This window comes from Oncorhynchus masou, chromosome 13 (assembly GCF_036934945.1).
Source record: "Oncorhynchus masou masou isolate Uvic2021 chromosome 13, UVic_Omas_1.1, whole genome shotgun sequence".
In the NCBI taxonomy this organism is placed as follows: domain Eukaryota; kingdom Metazoa; phylum Chordata; class Actinopteri; order Salmoniformes; family Salmonidae; genus Oncorhynchus; species Oncorhynchus masou.
The window spans coordinates 61,817,451-61,837,440 of NC_088224.1; the positions used below are offsets into that span (position 1 = coordinate 61,817,451).

At 41.8% G+C, this 19,990-nt stretch overlaps 1 protein-coding gene across 1 annotated transcript in view; it reads right to left on the reverse strand.

Annotated features, from left to right (window-relative positions):
- Positions 1–4,738: 4,738 nt before the first annotated feature.
- Positions 4,739–19,990, reverse strand: part of LOC135552780 (alpha-2-macroglobulin-like) — a 34,151-nt gene continuing 18,899 nt past the window's right edge. Inside the window, exons 19-36 of the mRNA XM_064984622.1 lie at positions 19,434–19,659; positions 19,122–19,248; positions 16,435–16,556; positions 16,293–16,344; positions 16,129–16,212; positions 15,811–15,987; positions 15,288–15,363; positions 14,914–15,070; positions 14,691–14,765; positions 14,126–14,288; positions 13,656–13,846; positions 13,157–13,372; positions 12,873–12,997; positions 11,630–11,720; positions 10,815–10,883; positions 5,203–5,308; positions 5,044–5,097; positions 4,739–4,847 (exon numbers count right to left, since the gene is read on the reverse strand). Of these exons, the coding sequence (XP_064840694.1) occupies positions 5,057–5,097; positions 5,203–5,308; positions 10,815–10,883; positions 11,630–11,720; positions 12,873–12,997; positions 13,157–13,372; positions 13,656–13,846; positions 14,126–14,288; positions 14,691–14,765; positions 14,914–15,070; positions 15,288–15,363; positions 15,811–15,987; positions 16,129–16,212; positions 16,293–16,344; positions 16,435–16,556; positions 19,122–19,248; positions 19,434–19,659 (2,098 nt within the window). The 3' untranslated portion in view covers positions 4,739–4,847; positions 5,044–5,056. The remainder of the gene's footprint in view (positions 4,848–5,043; positions 5,098–5,202; positions 5,309–10,814; positions 10,884–11,629; positions 11,721–12,872; positions 12,998–13,156; positions 13,373–13,655; positions 13,847–14,125; positions 14,289–14,690; positions 14,766–14,913; positions 15,071–15,287; positions 15,364–15,810; positions 15,988–16,128; positions 16,213–16,292; positions 16,345–16,434; positions 16,557–19,121; positions 19,249–19,433; positions 19,660–19,990) is intronic.

Consider the following 19,990-nt stretch of genomic DNA (forward strand, 5'->3'; position numbering starts at 1 on the left):
CTCCCTCCACTCTGAAAACACCACACATCATCCCATGCAGGGTGGAAAGCATGATTCAGGCAAATTGGGTGGTCTATGTAAACAGTGGGTATGTTAAGAAAATACCTAATCTGTTTCCAGATCCTAAGCGTATGACAAAAGACTGGGTCATAAGTCGATTTTTTCACTATGATGGGCTATTAACAAGTGCAGGGAGTGAGGAACGTTGACAGGAGTCCTGCTCAATCAAAAGCCATGAAGGCATGTCTCGTCACAGGTAACCTTTCCCTCCAGAAAGACACAATGTTCAGATTAGCAGCCTAATAATACAGTTTAAAGTGAGGAAGGCCAAAGCCCCCCTCTATCTTGTATTTGCATAAATGCTTCTTTGAAATTCTGGCTGCCTTGTTATCCCATAAAAATGGAGTTACTATTGAATCCAGTTTCTTAAAATAGCTTTGTGGTGTGAAATTGGGTAGACATTGGAAGAGGTAAAGAAACCTGGGTAGGACAACCATTTTAATAGCGTTTATACAACCAACCAAGGAGATAGGCAGAGTTTTCCAAAAATCTATATTTTGTTTAAGCTGATATATTTTCATGTCCCAATTCGCTTTCAATAGCTGATCAAGGTCTCTTGTCACGACAATGCCGAGGCTTGTGAACTTGTCCATCACTGTTCTAAATGGGGTTGATTGCAGAAATTGCATATCCACAGGCCGTGATATTGGCATCAACTCACTTTTTTGCCAGTTTATCTTGTAGCCAGGGAAGGAGCCAAATGTGTTTATCAAGTTAAGTAAGGGTGGAATAGAAGTTTTCGGCTTGGACAAAAACAAAAGACATCATCTGCATATAGGGAAATTGTGTGCTGTGTGTCCTTTATTTTAACAGAAGCTATATCGGCACATGCTCGAATGCGAGTAGCAAGGGGTTCCATGGCTATAGCGAAGAGAGCAGGCGAAATAGGGCACCCCTGTCGGCAACCCTTGAACAAGCGGAATGACTGCGACATTTCTTGATTGGTTACCACGGGTGCCATTGGGTGTGCATAAATAATTCTTATCCAATTAATAAATTCCTTTGCAAACCCAAAGTGCTCCAGAACCAACATCATATACTTCCACTCAATCTGATCAAACGCCTTCTCTGCATCAAGAGCTATTACCAGCTATAGCCAGCTATTGCCTCAACCTTATGATCGTGATACATTACGTTGAAAAGGTGTCTCAAATTGAAGTATATATGTCGGCCCGGGATAAAACCTGTCTGGTCAGGGTGTATGATGTCGGAAATATATGGTTTCAATCGGTTTGCCAATATCTTTGTCAACACCTTGTTTTTTATGGGGAGTAACGACACGTGGCGATAAGACGACATCTCCATGGAATCTCTATATTATTTCAAGATCAGTGCTATTGTAGCCTCATACAGTGTTTGCGGGAGTTTGGCATATTTTTGCGATTGTTTAAACGTTCGCAACATAAGTGGCGATAGACTGGCGCAGTACTTCTTATAGAATTCTATTACATATCCATCGGGCCCAGGGGCCTTGCTGTTTGGAAATTGTGCTATCGCTGTGTTAATTTCCTCTAAAGTTATCCTTGTATCGAGTGCAGCAGCTGCCTCCCTGTCTAGTTTAGGAAGTTCACATTCAGCGAGAAAGCGTTCCATAGTTTGTGGATCAGTAGCATCGCATTTTGATTGGTATAGCTCTGACTAAAAGTGAGCAAAGCATTTATTAATATCGTGCGGAACTGTTAATATTTTACCCTTCTTCTCTTTTATTTTGTGAATAACTCTAGATGCCTGTACATGCCTTAGCTGTCTTGCTAATAATTTATGTGGTTTGTCACCCAGTTCTAGCAAGTAAAGAGCCCACCCGTTTCGAAAGGATGGTATTGTATTCATATTTTAACTTTGTGATCTTCTCAAGGACTGTATATGAGGAATTCATCCTAAAAACGTTCTCCTGTTCCCCTAACTCTATTTCAATTTCTCTCAGCCTAGTATTGGCGCGTTTCTTCTGCTTTGATGTATAAGAAATAATGTAACCTCTAATCACAGCCTTTAGAGATTCCCAAAGGGTGGAGTCGTCAACATCGTTAGTTCTGAGGAAAAAGGCAATCTGCTTCTTCAAATACTGACAAAAAGCCTCATCTTTCAGCAGGTATGCGTCTAAGCTCCACGGTCGCCGACCTGTCGACATATTGTCGAGTTTCAGCACCATGGACAGAGGAGAGTGGTCCGTAATTAGAATAGGGTGATAGGTAACCGACTCAGCTGCTGAAATTAGTTTGGAGTCCAACAAAAAATAGTCAATTCTGGAATATGATTTATGAACTGATGAAAAGAAAGAATAATCCCTGTCTGTTGGGTGCGTCAGTCTCCAAATATCGACAATGTTAAGGTTTGTCATCAATGTATTTAGACAGACACTGGCATTTGATTGTTGAAGTGACCTTGATAGTTGTTTATCTAAAATAGGATCTAATGTACAGTTAAAGTCCCCTCCAACAATAACACTTGTATCTGAGATATTTGGTATGTCCTTAAATACACTTTGAAAAAATAATGGCTCATCGAAGTTGGGTCCAAATAAATTGACCAAGGTTACTGGTTTCGAATTCAGTGTTCCAGCCACAATAATATACCAACCATTAGGATCGGAAATCGAGGATGAGTAAACAAAAGGATTCCTTTTCAGGATTGCTACCCCTCTCGCTTTTGCATCAAAGTTAGACTGGTATATCTGACCGATCCAGCTGACTCGTAGCTTGGCCTGAGCGGAGCGTTTAATATGAGTTTCTTGAAGAAGCACTATGTCAGCACCCAGTGATATAAGATGAGAAAAACCTTATCTCGTTTCACCACATGCCCGAAGCCATTACAGTTCCAGCTGACTATCTTTATTCCACCTGGTCTACTCTGTGCTCTGTCACTATGTGGCATTTCTTATTTTAGAGCAAATTGTTGCTGTCATACAAAACCCAGAAGAAAAACGTCCCGCCGTGCGGGAGCTTGTCATGCCACCTGTACTAATAATAAACGTGAACATAAAACACAGACCCCATCCCCCCTCCCGTCCCTTTACTGAGTGACTTCCCCAAACGAAGCACTCCTTGGCTAACACACAAACCTTAGGTTGTCTAGACATACAGCTTGAACTAACTCATCGTTTATAGATGCTCCGCATATAAACTAATATTAAATAACACTTAACTCTATATTAACGCTATAACGCTATATTAGCCACAACATCTCACCTATCATATAAGTCCCAATTTCTGATCTTCTAACCAAAAAGACATAGGCCGGAAATTCAAACACATTCCTGGCCTGTATTTGGCCATTTAGCTGGCTGACACAGCCGTTCTGTGTCCTCAGCCAGGGAGCTTGCTTGTCAAGAACAGATCGGCCTCTTTTGGGTTGTCAAACGTACGTGTTGATCCTTCGACTGTCACCTTAAACCGGGCTGGGAAGAGGAATCCATATCGGATGTTGGCCGCCCTGCATTTGTTGCGTACCTCATCATACTCTTTCCGTTGGTTCCTCACCTCCAAGGTAAGATCTGGGTAGAAAGACACCCTGGCTCCGTTGAAGTTAAGGAGGAACTTTTGACTTGCCAGCTTGAGGATGAGATCCCTGGTCTGGGGATAGTGCAGCCGTACAATGAATGGCCTTGGTGGCTCACCCTTGGCCGGCTTCGTTGCCTGAGATCTGTGTGCGCGGTCGATCAGGATGGCCATTTTGAAGTGTTCACTCCCCAGCAATGCCAGTATCAGCTCCGAGACAAATTCCGTGGGTTTCCCTTTCTCAGTGTCCTCCTGGATGCCACATATTCGAATGTTCTGGCTTCTTGAATGCGACTCGAGCATTTCCAGTCGGGCTTTCAGGGTTTTGTTGTCATTTTTGAACGTTGCGCACTGTTTCTCTATGTCCTGTAGCCTGGCCTCGTGATCGACTGTCGTCTGCTCAACCTCATGCACCCTTCCCTTAGTTGCCTTCACAGTTTTCGGCCAAAGTCCCAATACTCTTTGAGATATCAGCCAACCTTGTGTCCACCTTCTTGCTTAGTAAGTTTATGGCAGCCAGTATGTCACTTTGAGTAGGCTCTGTGGGGGACTCTTGGAAGCAGGCCTCTTCAGCTAACTCCTCGTGGGTTGGCGACGTTGAAATTGGTTCGTTGTCTATCTCATTCAAATGATCTTGTTTAGCACTCCCTTTTTTGGTGCCTTTTCCCTTTGTCATATTTTTTTAAGTTATAGGTTGTGAGAGGTTAAGATAAATACTAATCTGTTTCAAAATAGAGCATAGCTCTAGCAAAGCACGTCTACACCATAGCACTGTCTCTAGCGCCCGACTCCCACATTCTTAAGTGAACAAAATCCCTGCAGTGTCTAAACCACCTGGCCTACTTTACACACATAGATGTACGTGTCTGTGACCTTTGACATTTAGGTCATAAACCATGCTCATAAATCTTTCTTGCATGTAGATCTTCTGTTACTACTTACTACTACAGTGGTTCTAGACCATTTTTGCTTACTGTACCCCATTCACATATTGAGCTGCCCATGAGTCTTCCCAAGTACCCCCTGTGGATGGGCCAGGTACCCCCATGGGTACTCGTACCCCGGGGTGAGACCCACTGTCTTATATAAAGCCTTTCAATACTCACCTTGTCTCCTGAGCCTACACCTTGGAACTCATTGCTTGCCACAATGTGATAAAACATTCTGGGAAAAATGCTCAAGAATAGGGTTATAATGGAAAACTTTAATTCCAGTTACATATTTTACTTTAGAGAAAGCTGTCTCAAGGGTTGCAGGTGTGACCTCTGTGTGAATGTCATTTTCTTCTTACATCTGCAAAGGAGTAAATGCATACAGTAGTGTACATGTAAGGAATGAATGCTTTAACAAACTTACCAGCATTTAGGTAAAAGGAATGAAGGAATATCAACACAGTTAAACAAAATAATTTAGAGTAAAAGTATAGAGTATACATGTATAGTAAATCTAATAATTCAACATCAATAATTCCATATTTAAAGCAGCTCACCAGTTTGTAACCCCTACTTGCAAGGGAAGACATATTCTGTCTCTGCCTGGTCACCTGAATAAAATCACAAGACAGGTAAGTCTCAGTAAATTAACACAAGTTAACCAAATGTAAGAAGAGGGAAAAATATGTTTTGGGGAGAGTTAGATATAAACCTACTTGGCTGGTAGTAGTCGTAGATCCGGACCACCGCTGGCTTTAGATTCTGTACTGGAAGCTCCTGTATGATGTCCAGGGTGTGGTTGAATGGAAAATGTGATGATAACTGTTCGGAGATAAAACAAACATGAAATAAACATATGGGTCACAATTATTTAAATTATATAAGCAGAAGTTTCAGTTTCGGTAACATTCTACTTGACACCCAACTTATTTTATTTCAATGTTATTTAACCTTTATTTAACGAGGCAAGTCAGTTAAGAACACATTCTTATTTACAATGACAGCCTGCGAAAAGGCAAAAGGCCTCCTGCGGGGATGGTGGCCTGGGATTAAAAATAAATAAGTAAATACAATATAAATACAGGACAAAACACACATCACAACAAGAGAGACAACACAACACTACATAAAGAGAGACATAAGACAACAACATAGCAAGGCAGCAACACATGACAACACAGCATTGTAGCAACACAACATGGTAGCAGCACAAAACATGGTACAAACATTATTGGGCACGGTCAACAGCACAAAGGTCAAGAAGGTAGAGACAACAATGCATCACACAAAGCAGCCACAACTGTCAGTAAGAGTGTCCATGACTGAGTGTTTAGAATGAAGAAACTGAGATAAAACTGTCCAGTTTGAGTGTTTGTTGCAGCCCTTACCAGTCGCTAGTTGCAGCGAACTGAAAAGAGAAATAAGACAGGGATGTGTGTACTGTGGGAACCTCACAAGAGCACACTTACCTTCCGATCTATAAATTATGTCTTCGTAATCTAGCATGGGTTGGATGGTCATCTGAATTAGGGTTAGTTTGGCAGCTGGGGTGAAAGAGGAGCGATTACGATAGAAGAAACCAAGTCTAGATTTAACTTTAGCCTGCAGCATTGATATGTGCTGAGAGAAGGACAGTGCAACGTCTAGCCATACTCCCAAGTACTTGTATGAGGTGACTACCTCAAGCTCTAAACCTTCAGAGGTAGTAATAACACCTTTTAGAAGAGGGGCATTCTTCCTACCAAACCACATTACCTTTGTTTTGGAGGTGTTCAGAACAAGGTTAAGGGCAGAGAAAGCTTGTTGGACACTAAGAGCATTTAGAGCATTTAGCACAAAATCCAGGGAGGGGCCAACTGAGTATAAGACTGTATAATCTGCATAGAAATGGATGAGAGAGCTTCCTGCTGCCTGAGCTATGTTGTTGATGTAAATTGAGAAGAGCGTGGAGCCTAGGATTAAGCCTTGGGGTACTCCCTTGGTAACAGGCAGTGGCTGAGACAGCAGACTTTATACACTGCACTCTTTGAGAGAGATAGTTAGCAAACCAGGCCAAAGACACCTCAGAGACACCAATACTCCTTAGCCAGCGGAAACCAGATTGCATACCCGATAGAATACTATAGACACCAAGAAAGCCAGTCAGTTGATTATTGACAAGTTTTTCCAAAACATTTGATAGAAAAGGGCAAAATAGAAATAGGCCTATAACAGTTAGGATCAGCTTGATCTCTCCCTTTAAATAAAGGATGAAATGTGGCTGCCTTAAAAGCAATGGCAACCTTCCCAGAAAGGATATCTTAAAAATGTTGTAGATAGGCTTAGCGACGATAGAGGCAGCAACTTTAAAGAAGAAAGGGTCTAAACAATCTGACCCAGATGGTTTTTTGAGGTCAAGTTTAAGGTGCTCAGGTGCATCTGATCATCCTTGAGATGTTTCTACAACTTGATTGGAGTCCACCTGTGGTAAATTCAATTAACAGGACATGATTTGGAAAGGCACACACCTGTCTAGATAAGGTCAGAACAATGATTGTCAGAACAAAAACCAAGCCAAGAGGATGAAGGAATTGTCTGCAGAGCTTCGAGACAGGATTGTGTTGAGGCACAACACAATCTGGGGAAGGGTACCAAAATATTTCTGCAGCATTGAAAGTCTCCAAGAACACAGTGGCCTCCATCATTCTTAAATGTAAGAAGTTTGGAATCACCAAGACTCTTCCTAGAGCTGGCCTCCCAGCCAAACTGAGCAATCCGGGAAGGGCCTTGGTCAGGGAGGTGATCAAGAACCTAATGGTCACTCTGACAGAGCTTCGGAGTTCCTCTGTGGGGATGGAAGAACCTTCCAGAAGGACAACCATCTCTGCAGCACTTCACCAATCAGGCCTTTATGGTAGAGTGGCCAGACAGAAGTCACTCCTCTCAGACCATGAGAAACAAGATTCTCTGGTCAGATGAAACCAAGATTGAACTGTTTGGCCTGAATGTCAAGCGTCACAAACCTGGCACCATCCCGAAGGTGAAGCATGGTGGTGGCAGAATCATGCTGTTTTGATGTTTATTAGTGACAGGGACTGGAATACTAGTCCGGATCGAGGCAAAAATGAACGGAGCAAAGTACAGAGAGATTTTTGATGAAAACCTTCCTCAGACCACTCAGGACCTGACTGGGGCAAAGGATCACCTTCCAACAGAACAACGACCTGGAGCACACAGCCAAGACAATGCAGGAGTTGCTTCGGGACAAGTCTCTGAATGTCTTTGAGGGGCCCTACCAGAGCATCGACGAACCCGATCGAACATTTCCGGAGAGACCTGAAAATAGCGGTGCAGCAACACTCCCCATCCAACCTGACAGAGCTTGAGCGGATCAGCAGAGCAGAATGGGATAAACTCCCCAAATACATGTATGTCAAGTTTGTAGAGTCAAACTCAAGAAGACTTGAATCTGTAATCGCTGCCAAAGGTGCTTCAACAAAGTACCTGAGAAAAGGGCCTGAAAACTTATGTAAATGTGATATTTTTTATTCTATTTGCTTTGTCATTATGGGGTATTGTGTAAAGATTGTTTTTTCCCCCTATTTTAATAAGGCTGTAATGTAACAAAATGTGGAAAAAGTCAAGGGGTCTGAATACGGTCGTGGCCAAAAGTTTTGAGAATGACACAAATATTAATTTTCACAAAGTTTGCTGCTTCAGTGTCTTTAGATATTTTTGTCAGAAGTATAATTACAAGCATTTCGTAAGTATCAAAGGCTTTTATTGACAATTACAAGAAGTTGAATCAAAGAGTCAATATTTGCAGTGTGGACCCTTATTTTTCAAGACCTCTGCAATCCGCCCTGGCATGCTGTCAATTAACTTATGGGTCACATGATGGCAGCCCATTCTTGCATAATCAATGCTTGCAGTTTGAAGGAATTTGAGGGGTTTTATTTGCCCACCCGCCTCTTGCGGATTGACCACAAGTTCTCAATGGGATTAAGGTCTGGGGAGTTTCCTGGCCATGGACCCAAAATATCAATGTTTTGTACCAGAGCCACTTAGTTATCACCTTTGCCTTATGGCAAGGTGCTCCATCATGCTGGAAAAGGCATTGTTCGTCACAAAATTGTGAGTGAGCAACTACCTTGGCTGAGAAGCAAACCCGTCACATTAATGGTCACAGGATGCTTTTGGCATGACACAGGACTGATGGTAGCGCTCACCTTGTCTTCTCTGGACAAGCATTTTTCTGGATGCTCCAAACAATCGGAAAGGGGATTCATCAGAGAAATTTACTTTACCCCAGTCCTCAGCAGTCCAATCCCTGTACCTTTTCCAGAATATCAGTCTGTCCCTGATGTTTTTCCTGGAGAGACGTGGCTCCTTTGCTTCCCTTCTTGAAACCAAGCCATCCACCAAAAGTCTTTGCCTCACTGTGCGTTCAGATGCAATCACACCTGCCTGCTGCCATTCTTGAGCAAGCTATGTACTGGTAGTGCCCCGATCCCACAGCGGAATCAACTTTAGGAGACAGTTCTGGTGCTTGCTGGACGTTCTTGGGCGCCCTGAAGCCTTCACAACAATTGAACCGCTCTTCTTGAAGTTCTTGATGATCCGATAAATTGTTGATTTAGGTGCAATCTTACTGGCAGCAATATCCTTGCCTGTGAAGCCCTTTTTGTGCAAAGCAATGATGACGGCACCTATTTCCTTGCAGGTAACCATGATTGACAGAGGAAGAACAATGATTCTAAGCACCACCCTCCTTTTGAAGCTTCCGGTCTGTTATTCAAACTCAATCAGCATGACAGAGTGATCTCCAGCCTTGTACTCGTCAACACTCACACCTGTGTTAACGAGAGAATCACTGACATGATGTCAGCAGGTCCTTTTGTGTCAGGGATGAAATGCAGTGGAAATGTTTTTTGGGGATTCAGTTGATTTGCATGGCAAAGAGGGACTTTGCAAATAATTGCAATTCATCTGATCACTCTTCATAACATTCTGGAGTATATGCAAATTGCCATCATACAAACTGAGGCAGCAGACTTTGTGAAAATGTATATTTGTGTCATTCTCAAAACTTTTGGCTATGACAGTACTTTCCGGAGGCACTGCATATCCATTGTTTTTGTCAAAATGTCTCAAGGTCAGTAAATTTGGTTGGTAATTATTGATGGACAGCAATATTCAAATCTTGTCTCTGACTTTTTAATGTAGATTTAAATCAGGATGGAGACTTGACCATTCAGGAACACAACACCTATTGGAAAGACATTCTGTTGTGTCTTTGGGATTACAAATTGTGTAATTGTCCCGCAGAAAAATAAAACTCCAACCCAGGGTAAGGTTTTCAGAAAACTGAGGGGGGGTTGATTTCCTATAACTTTTTACCTGGGCTTTGCTCCTTTCATTTAAATTCCCCAAATACATGTATGCCAAACTTGTAGAGTCATACCCAAGAAGACTCGAGGCTGTAATCGCTGCCAAAGGTGCTTCAATAAAGTAATGAGAAAAGGGTCTGAATACTTATGTAAATGTGATATTTTATTTTTTTATTTGCTTTGTCATTATGGGGTATTGTGTGTAGATTGTAGATTCCTATAACTTTTTACCTGGGCTTTGCTCCTTTCATATTTATTTGGCTCCTAACAAACACCCGGTCCCTGCCAGTGACAAGCATAACCATAACATGATGCTGCCACAACAATACTAGAAAATACAAAGGGACCAACAACATTGCTTTCATGACACATTACCGGCCTGTATGAGAAAGTGAAATAAAGAAAGTCTGTGTTTAAAAAATCCACTCCAAATCACCCATTATGTTTAAATTAAGGCAGTTAAGTAATACTGCAAGACAGCATGGCAAAGACATTAACGTTGTGGCCTAAATTAGAAACTACAGGTTTGGGTCAAATCCAATACAACACAGAGAGAAACCCTCTGTATTCTCCAGTATTGTGGTGGCAGCATCATGTTATGAGTATGCTTGTCATTGGAAGGGACTGGGGAGTTTGTCAGGATCAAAAGAAATATGAAAGGCCCAAAACCCAGGTAAAGGAAAGCCCCCCTCAATCTTCTGAAAACCTAACCCTGGTATAGAGTTCTGTTGTTCAGAGAGACAATTAGACAAATGTTTATGCCAAAGACCAGAATTGCTTACCAAAAGGTGTTAAGCGTGTTCCTGAGTGGTCTAAAATGTGAAAATCAGAGACAAGATTTGAATATTGCTCTCCATCAATGATTCCCAACCAAAGCAATTTTGACAGAAACAATGGGCATATGTTGCCCTAAGAGTTGTGCAAAGTTGATAGAATGGACGATTTGGTTTTGGTCTCACCTCTGTCAAGTACATTAACACATGGTCATCTTTAGCATCAACACGATCCACAAAAAGTGACCTCCTCAGCTGTGAAGACAAGCCATACATGTTATTCATATTGCATTGACAACAATGTTCAGTTTCAGAAAGATTCACAGGTGAAAGAGGCAAGAGTTACTATACATAGAAAAAGGTCACAGGTGTCACGACTTCGGGCGGTGCTCGGCGGTCATCGTCACCGTCCTACTAGCCGCCACCGATCCCTTTTTCGTTTGTCTGTTTGTTTTGTCTTATTAGTTTCACCTGTGTTTCTGTTGTTTGGTTTAATTAGCTTCCCTATATTTAGTAGGTAGACCCGCCCTTGTTTTGTGCGGGTTTGTCTTTATGTTACGTGTGTGCATGTTAGGTAGTGGTGGATTGTCTTTATGTTACGTGTGTGCATGTTAGGTAGTGGTGGATTGTCTTTATGTTACGTGTGTGCATGTTAGGTAGTGGTGGATTGTCTTTATGTTACGTGTGTGCATGTTAGGTAGTGGTGGATTGTCTTTATGTTATGTGTGTGCATGTTAGGTAGTGGTGGATTGTCTTTATGTTACGTGTGTGCATGTTAGGTAGTGGTGGATTTTATTTTCTTTAACTTGGCACGCTGTGGTTTTTGGGTTGTCTCGTTGTGTGTCCCGTGCCCTGTATTTGTTGGGCTTATTATTTTGTTGTGCCTGAGTAAAGCACTTAACCTCAGTGGAACTCTCTCTGCGTCGGATTCCTGCACCCACCTAGTCCCGCGTGACAACAGGTAACACCATAAGCAAACGTATGTTATGACAAAAACTCACCCTCCTCAAAGACTCTGGGTCTGGGACAAACCCAGACAGCATTTTCAAATCGACTATAATCATATTGGTGGTCAGCTCCTTTCCATGATATCTGTGAAAACAAAGAGTTGCCTGTCATATCAAAGTTTGATGTTGACAAGTGCTTGTGATAATCAAATGATTGGATACTTTGACTATTTACCCATAAAACATAAAAAGACATGGTTGCCTGATATGCTTTCTTACTGTTACCGATCCAAGCCTATGTACACACTAGAAGTGAAATGACCCATACATACAGTGCCCTCTGTAATTATTGGGACAGAGAAGCATTTCTGTAAATCAAACAATGACTATGAGGATTAAGTGCAGACTTTCAGCTTTAGAAATTACAGCACTTTTTGTACATGGCCTCCCCATTTTAGGGGACCAAAGTAGGCGATTGGGAAAAATTCACTTATATGTGTATTAAAGTAGTAAAAAGTGTTTGGTCCCATATTCAGAGCACACAATGACTACATCAAGCTTGTGACTCTATAAATTAGTTGGATGCATTTGCTGTTTGTTTTGGTTGTGTTGCAGATTATTCATCTGACATCCCCTGTTATTGTTATGGTGAGAGGTTAGCATCTCTTGGGGATCTGCTGTTTGTGAGTATGTAACTTTCTCACTCATCATTATTCACAATTCATTCATGATTATTTGTGATCATGGTAGCATAGACATTAATATAGAAGCGTTTAGAAACATATTCTATTCTTATTTACAATAAAATGGACTCCAAAATGGCGCAAGACATTATTTACCATACATTTCTATTGGGCAGAAAATAATCTGAAATAAAAAGGAAATGCATCCAACAAATTTGTAGCGTGAAAATGGGACCAAGTACTTAACTTTTTACGACATTAATAAACATATACGTGAATTTGTCCTAAAATGGGGGGACTATGTACAAAACGCACTGTAACTTCTAAACGGTTCACCAAATATGGATGTTAATACCACACTTTAACCTCATAGCCATTGTTTTATTTGAAATCCACACTTTTGGAGTACAGAGCCAAATGAAGAAAAAAAAAGCTTCTTTGTCCCCATAATAACAGAGGGCACTATAGGTATAATAACACCAATTCAATTGGGTCAGATACAGTCTGTAAGACATGCTCCAAAACAACACTGGAGTGTCATCATTGACCTGATTCAAATAATAAACTGATTGAAAGAATGCTTCTGTGAATGCAAATAAGTCATTCATTCTTACTGAGACTGGAGTTTCAGCGTGACTCTGGGTCTCAAAGAGTTACTGTTGCAGTCCACCTCTGGCTTCACCTGGATGCTGAGCGTTGTGCTGTCAGTAGGAGTAGGGATGTTGTAGTGGAGCACCACCTGGGAAAGAGGGAAGAACAAGTCAGGGAAACCAACCTGTCCAGAAATATACCATTTAAAACTATCAAGCCAGCCAACACTTATTAAATGTTTGAAATTCACAGTAATATACAAATCCATATCTTGCACTTTAGTATTGGGAGGAGTGTATTCACTGACCTGCACTGAGGCACAAGCACTGCCCTTCACTTCCACGCTGTACTTCCCTTCTGTGTCCTGCAGCGCCCTCTCCTGGTAGAGAAGCTTGTTGTTTTGGTTCACTTCGAAGAGGTGCTGTGCCCCACTGGGAGAATGTACTGTGACTGTGCTGGCACCCTCTCTACTGTACACCCTGGTGGAGTAGAGAGCCAGGGCCTGGAGGGCCACCACTGTGTCCTAAACACACACACCAACAGACCACAGACAAATATGTTCAAAATGAATGAAAACACCCATTGACAGAAAGGGTAGATTTTTACATTGGTCAGTTCCTAGAGTGACTATTTCCCATTTCCATCCATTATGATTTATTGGCTCCATTTCAGTGCAAGTTATCCTCGCCAGGCTTGACATGACAAGAAGCACATACATGCCTGTTGTGAAGTCAAGGTAATAATGCCTCACTACTAGTGCACAGCACAGGGTGCCGCTTCAGAACGGAGGTGTTTTGGAAATATACCTGTGTGGAAGAGAAGCCTCCGTAGGCGTTCTGCTGTCTCACCAGCCACCTGACGATGCGGGAGGCGTAGCCAAGGTCAGTGGTAGACAGAGGGGAGGCACTGAGGGAAGCCAGCAGAACATAGGAGCTGATTTCCACCGCCAGGGAGGCTGAGGTCTCTGAGGAGGTCTGAGTCCAGTGCAGGACACCCCCTTAGGGATGAGGAACACAGAGAGAGAGAGAGAGAGAGACAGAGGACTAGCTTATTCATCATTAAACAGAATACAAAGTTCATCTCTGACCTCCCTAATGAATTTTATGACAGACACCTGAGTTCTTTGAAATACTCTGGGCATTGAATTGAGACGACCTGGAGTGCCAGACAGGAGGAGGGTTTGCACTTTTCTGATCACTTCACTGGCTCCATTGCCCAGGTAAGCTCAATCAAGGCAAGACACCACAAACAGATCTTGGACCAGGATATGTCTCACCTTCTTGTAATGAGATCGTGTCCAGGTGCTGCAGAAGCTGGGCCCGGGTCTCCATGTCCCCTGCCAGGGTAAAGGTGTAGGCCAGCAGAGCAGTAGTGTAAGTGTTGGACAAATCACTGGTGGAGTTCCTCAGGCAAGACAAGCTGCGGTACACAACAGGATCCTGGAGCACAAAATAACAGAGCAGCACATTAAGAGACATGTTAGCCTGGTCCAAGATCTGTTTGTAATGCCAAGGTAATACAAACAGATCTGGGACCAGGCTAGACACATTCATGCTGGAGCACTTTTAGTTTTTCAGTTTACATTATTATAACTATGTCTGTACTTTTTATGTTAACAGCACACTGTCATTCAGGACTGCTTATGGTAACAGCTATTCTTATTTCTATTCCATATGCTACTTTCAGATCAATTTTAACACAGAACTCACTACATTTTAGAATATCTAAAAGACAGTTGACATAAAATGTATACAATAGACTTCATACAGGAGGCTAAATCAGTTTCCTGTAATGGACGTTGTTGAAGTGAGAAACAATAGTTATGTGGAGATGCTACGTACCGACACTGACATGTTGAGCTCCAGCATTGAAGCAGTGATGTAGGCCGTCAGTGTGACTTCATCTGTCACCCCACCCTACAAAACAATATGCTAAATACTAAAACATGTGTAAACTGTAGCCTGATACAAGTCTGTTGAAATCATCATTCTTTATGGCTGGTCCGACGAGACGTAAAACGACATCTTCTACCATCTTCTATCAGTTTATTATCAATATAAATACCTTCATTCTGTTGTTAAAGAGTTTCCCCAATCTGATGAAACAGCCATGTTCGCCTTGTTGACGTTCCAACCAAGTCTTGGTTTGCTCAATTTTTGCGGGATCAATATAAATGAAAGACTTTGCTTTGCCAAAGGACCTCAAAACAAAAGCAGTCAGCCTGAGAAAAGAGAACTTGATTTGAATGTCCAGTCATAATAGCCACATAAGGTTGTTATAAACATGACAGAGCTTGACATTACATGCAACAAAAGATTATTTTAATTTATGTCACATCCATGGTCTCCCTGTCAGAGACAATGTCATTTGATTGGTCAATACTTAATTGAAACAGACAGTTATAATGTGTTTACCAGTAGGTGAAACACAATACTTACCAAGTGTTCCCTGAACCTTGTCCAAATGTGCTGTATGCACCATCAACATGCTTGTAGTTCAGCTGCCTTTGGTAACCTGCCGGTGAGTTTTTAAAACAAACAACAGTAACCAAGTGTGTTTTATATTCACTGAGGGTGCGCCCCAAATGGCACCCTATTCCCTAGCGTACTCTTTTTGCCAGGAAAAAAGTAGTGCACTATGTAGGGAGTAGGGTGATATTTGGGATTTAAAAGAAATCTATATTCTATAATCAAATGACTTTAGCAAAACATCTGGAAGTCCCAACATGTGTTGGGTCAGTGATGCTCTGTTGATAACACTGTAATATCATCTGTGCTGTAGCTCTATAATTTACATGATAGCAGGGTCGTAGTCACTAGGGCACACTGTGGTGAAATGTTTAAAAATGTTCTTCAACGGAAAAAAAGGGGCTCTTATTGGACAAATCCAGCTCTGTTTCAGTCGGTTTTCTTCCGTTTGGTGCCTAATCAATACGACCCATATTTTGAGGGACTCTCTTACCACTAGTGAGGAACTTGATGGCCTTGTCTCGGATGGCTGGAGTGAGCTGCTCTGTGTTCCTCAGGTACTCCAGGATGTAGATATTGGGGGCGAGGAGGGCCATATTCTGCTCTCCACACCCATACGGCATCTGCAACAGTCCATCCAGGTTCTTGAGGGCCCGACCCAGGATGTCACCTACAGGTAAACATGGGACTTCTGTGATACTGTCCTCTTTAGCAAACACCAGCATTATCACTGGATAAGGGTTGCTTTTCTCACCAAAACTCCTATCTAAACTCACCAAGCCTCTCTAAATAATACAATGGTTTATTTTACCCAGGACTGAGAGAGAAATTCGATCAGATCCATCCACCACATTCTTTGGGAGTTGCAGTTCCACCTCCTCTGTCATAGTTACTCCTGTGGACACACAGATGATAAGATGAATGGAGATAATCAGTTCAACCAAAGTGAACATTCAACGTTCATGTATTACTGACCAGTTGGACACAGCAACCAGTTGTAGGTGTCGGTCTTCTCTGTTCCCTCAGCCTGAGAGGAGAGGATATTATTTTCAGTCAGAGGCAGTTACACTAGGTATCTGTACAACGGTATGTTCCATCACAACAGTAGGCTGCATACCTTCACCAGCAGGCTCCGTGTGACTGTGTCTATGCGTCCTCTCTCCGGTACGTTCACAATCTCATTGTCACACGCAGCGTGGGACTGGACAGCCTCTGCACTAACGGACACATTCATAACCCCTACACACACATTGACAGACAGAATACACCACAAGTTACACAAGATCCAATATGGTGACTGAGAGTGCACAACTCAGGCTGACATCCATTCTGCTGTTTTTAGTATTTGCCTGGATCCCCAACAGCTGTTGCAAAAGCAGCAGCTACTCTTCCTGGGGTCCACACAAAACATGATATAATACAGAATGACATAATACAAAACATCAATAGACAAGAACAGCTCAAAGACAGAACAACATATAAAAAACGGAAAAGGCACACGTAGCCTACATATCAATGCATACACACAAACTATCTCGGTCAAATAGGGGAGAGGCTTTGTGCCGCAAAGTGTTGCTTTATCTGTTTTTTTAAACCAGATGTGCTGTTTATTTGAGCAATATGAGATGGAAGGAAGTTCCATGCAATTAGGGCTCTATATAATACTGTACACTTTCTTGAATTTGCTCTGGATTTGGGGACTGTGAAAAGACCCCTGGTGGCATGTCTAGTGTGTGTGTCAGAGCTGTGTGTAAGTTGACTATGCAAACAATTTAGGATTTTCAACACATTAATGTTTCTTATAAAAAGAAGAAGTGATGCAGTCAGTCTCTCCTCAACTCTTAGCCAAGAGAGACTGGCATGCATAGTATTTATATCAGCCCTCTGATTACAATTAAGAGCAAAATGTGCCGCTCTGTTCTGGGCCAGCTGCAGCTTAGCTAGGTCTTTCCTTGCAGCACTGGACAACACGACCGGACAATAATCAAGATAAGACTAAACTAGAGCAGAACTTGCTTTTTGGAGTGTGTGTCAAAGCAAAGCATCTCTTTATTACGGCCAGACTTCTCCCCATCTTTACAACCATTGAATCTATATGTTTTCACCACAACAGTTTACTATCTGAAGTAACGCCAAGTAATTTAGTCTCCTCAACTTGTTCAACAGCCAAACCATTCATTGCCAGATTCAGCTGAGGTCTTGAACTTAAGCAATGATTTGTACCAAATACAATGCTCTTAGTCTTAGTGATGTTCCGGACCAGTTTATTACTGGCCACCCATTCCAAAATAGACTGCAACTCTTTGTTAAGGGTGTCAGTGACTTCATTAGCTGTGGTTGCTGATGCGTATATGTTTGAATCATCAGCATACATGGACACACATGCTTAGTTTAATGCCAGTGTCAGGTCATTGGTAAACATAGAAAAGAGTAGAGGTTCTAGAGAGCTGCCCTGTGGTACACCACACTTTACATGTTTGATATTAGAGAAGCTTCCATTCAAGAAAACCCTTTGAGTTCTATTAGATAGATAGCTCTGAATCCATGATATGGCAGAGTTGGAAACGCCATAACACATAAGTTTTTTCAACAACAGGTTATGGTCAATAATATCAAAGGCTGCACTGAAATCTAACAGTACAGCTCCCACAATCTTATTATTATCAATTTCTTTCAACCAATCATCGGTCATTTGTGTCAGTGTAGTACATGTTGAGTGCCCTTCTCTATAAGCATGCTGAAAGTCTGTTGTTAATTTGTTTACAGAGAAATAGCATTGAATTTGTTCAAACACAATCTTTTCCAACAGTTGGCTAAGAGCTGACAGCAAGCTGATAGGTCTGCGGTTAGAACCAGTAAAGGCCGCTTTACCACTCTTGGGTGGCGGAATTACCTTGGCTTCCCTCCAGACCTGAGGACAAAGACTTTCCCATAGGCTCTGATTAAAAATATGAAAGAGAGGAGGGGCTATAGAGGACAGCTACCATCCTCAGTAGCTTTCCATCTAAGTTGTCAATGCCAGCAGGTTTGCTATTACGGATCAATAACAATAACTTTCCCACATCTCCCACAGTAATTTTACAAAATTCAAACTTGCAGTGCATGAATACAATTGCTCACTGTTCGTTGTTGGCATTTCCTGCTTAAGTTTGCCCACTTTGGCAATGAAATAATCATTAAAATAATTGGCAACATCAAATGGTTTTGTGATGAATAAGCCATCTGATTCAATGAAAGATGGAGTTGAATTTGTCTTTCGGCCCATAATTCCATTTAAAGTGCTCCAAAGTTTTTTTCCATCATTCTTTATATCATTGACCTTGGCTTCATAATACAGTTTCTTCTTCTTTTTGTTGAGTTTAGTCACATAATTTCTCAATTTGCAGTAGGTCAGCCAGTCAGATGAGCAGCCAGACTTATTAGCCACTCCTTTTGCCCCATCTCTTTCAACCATACAGTTTTACAATTCCTCATCAATCCATGGAGCCTTAACAGTTCTCACAGTCAGTTTCTTAACAGGTGCGTGTTTATCAATAATTGGAAGAAGCAATTTCATAAATTAATCAAGTGCAGCGTCTGGATGCTCCTCATTAATCACATCACACCAACAAATATTTTTAACATCATCCACATAAATCAGGGCAAAATATTTTGTATGATCTCTATTTTAAGCCCAGCTGTTGGAACTTTGGCTTTCCTGGATAAAGCCACTATATTGTGATCACTGCATCCAATGGGTACGGATACAGCTTTAGAACAAAGTTCTACAGTATTAGAACGGTTGAATGAAGACTGGTGATTTACCCAGGATAGAGGGTGCCATCGTCCAACTGAAGGTCTTTCGTCCATTGGCACACAAGCATGATGAGTATTGGACATCCTTCAAGGGTGTGAGAGTGTAGTCTAAGGAGTGAGCTGGAGTCACAGAAACCTGCCAAATAGGAACACTTGTAAGATAACATGGAAAACCCAAGACTGATACATTGGGTGTAAAAAAAATAATAAAAAAATAAACATTGACTAGATCAACTGTAACAAAACCAAATACAAGAGTTCAAAAACAACTCAAGAAACTCATGAAACAACTCAAGAAACGATCATGATGCGGTGCCGTACCATGATGCACTTGGACAGGTAGTTAAACACAGTGGCCTTCAGCTCAAAGTGCTCTCCACGGATGATGGAGTACGGCAGGGTGAGTTCCAGGAAGAAGGGCTGGAAGACAGTGAGCTCCACTGGAGGAGCCAGGCCGAAGCCACCAGGAGCCAGGCAGAATGCTTCTGTCTCCCAGGTGGTGATGGTGTCTGGAACTGTGAGGGGCATGTCTGCTGTTCCAGATTCCCTGTCATACAGAGGTCAGAGTTCAAACAGAAAGCCATTAAGTGTTCCATTGAGAAAAATTGAGCAAAAGGGGTAAATTGAGCCACCCTTGTTTCTAGGAAACTATACACAAAATGTATAATTAGACTACATATTTAGGAAGAGGACATTTCATGGAGTCGATAAAGGAAGAAACCAGAAAAAGTGGTAAGCAAGTTAGGTCCAAAAAACAGATTTTCACCAAGTCAAATGAATTTGTTGTGTTAGAGGTTTCATGATTGTTGTATCTAAACCAAAGCAGATAATTAAGATTGTCCTATACATCATTTGGGGGTTCTATAAGCTACAATATG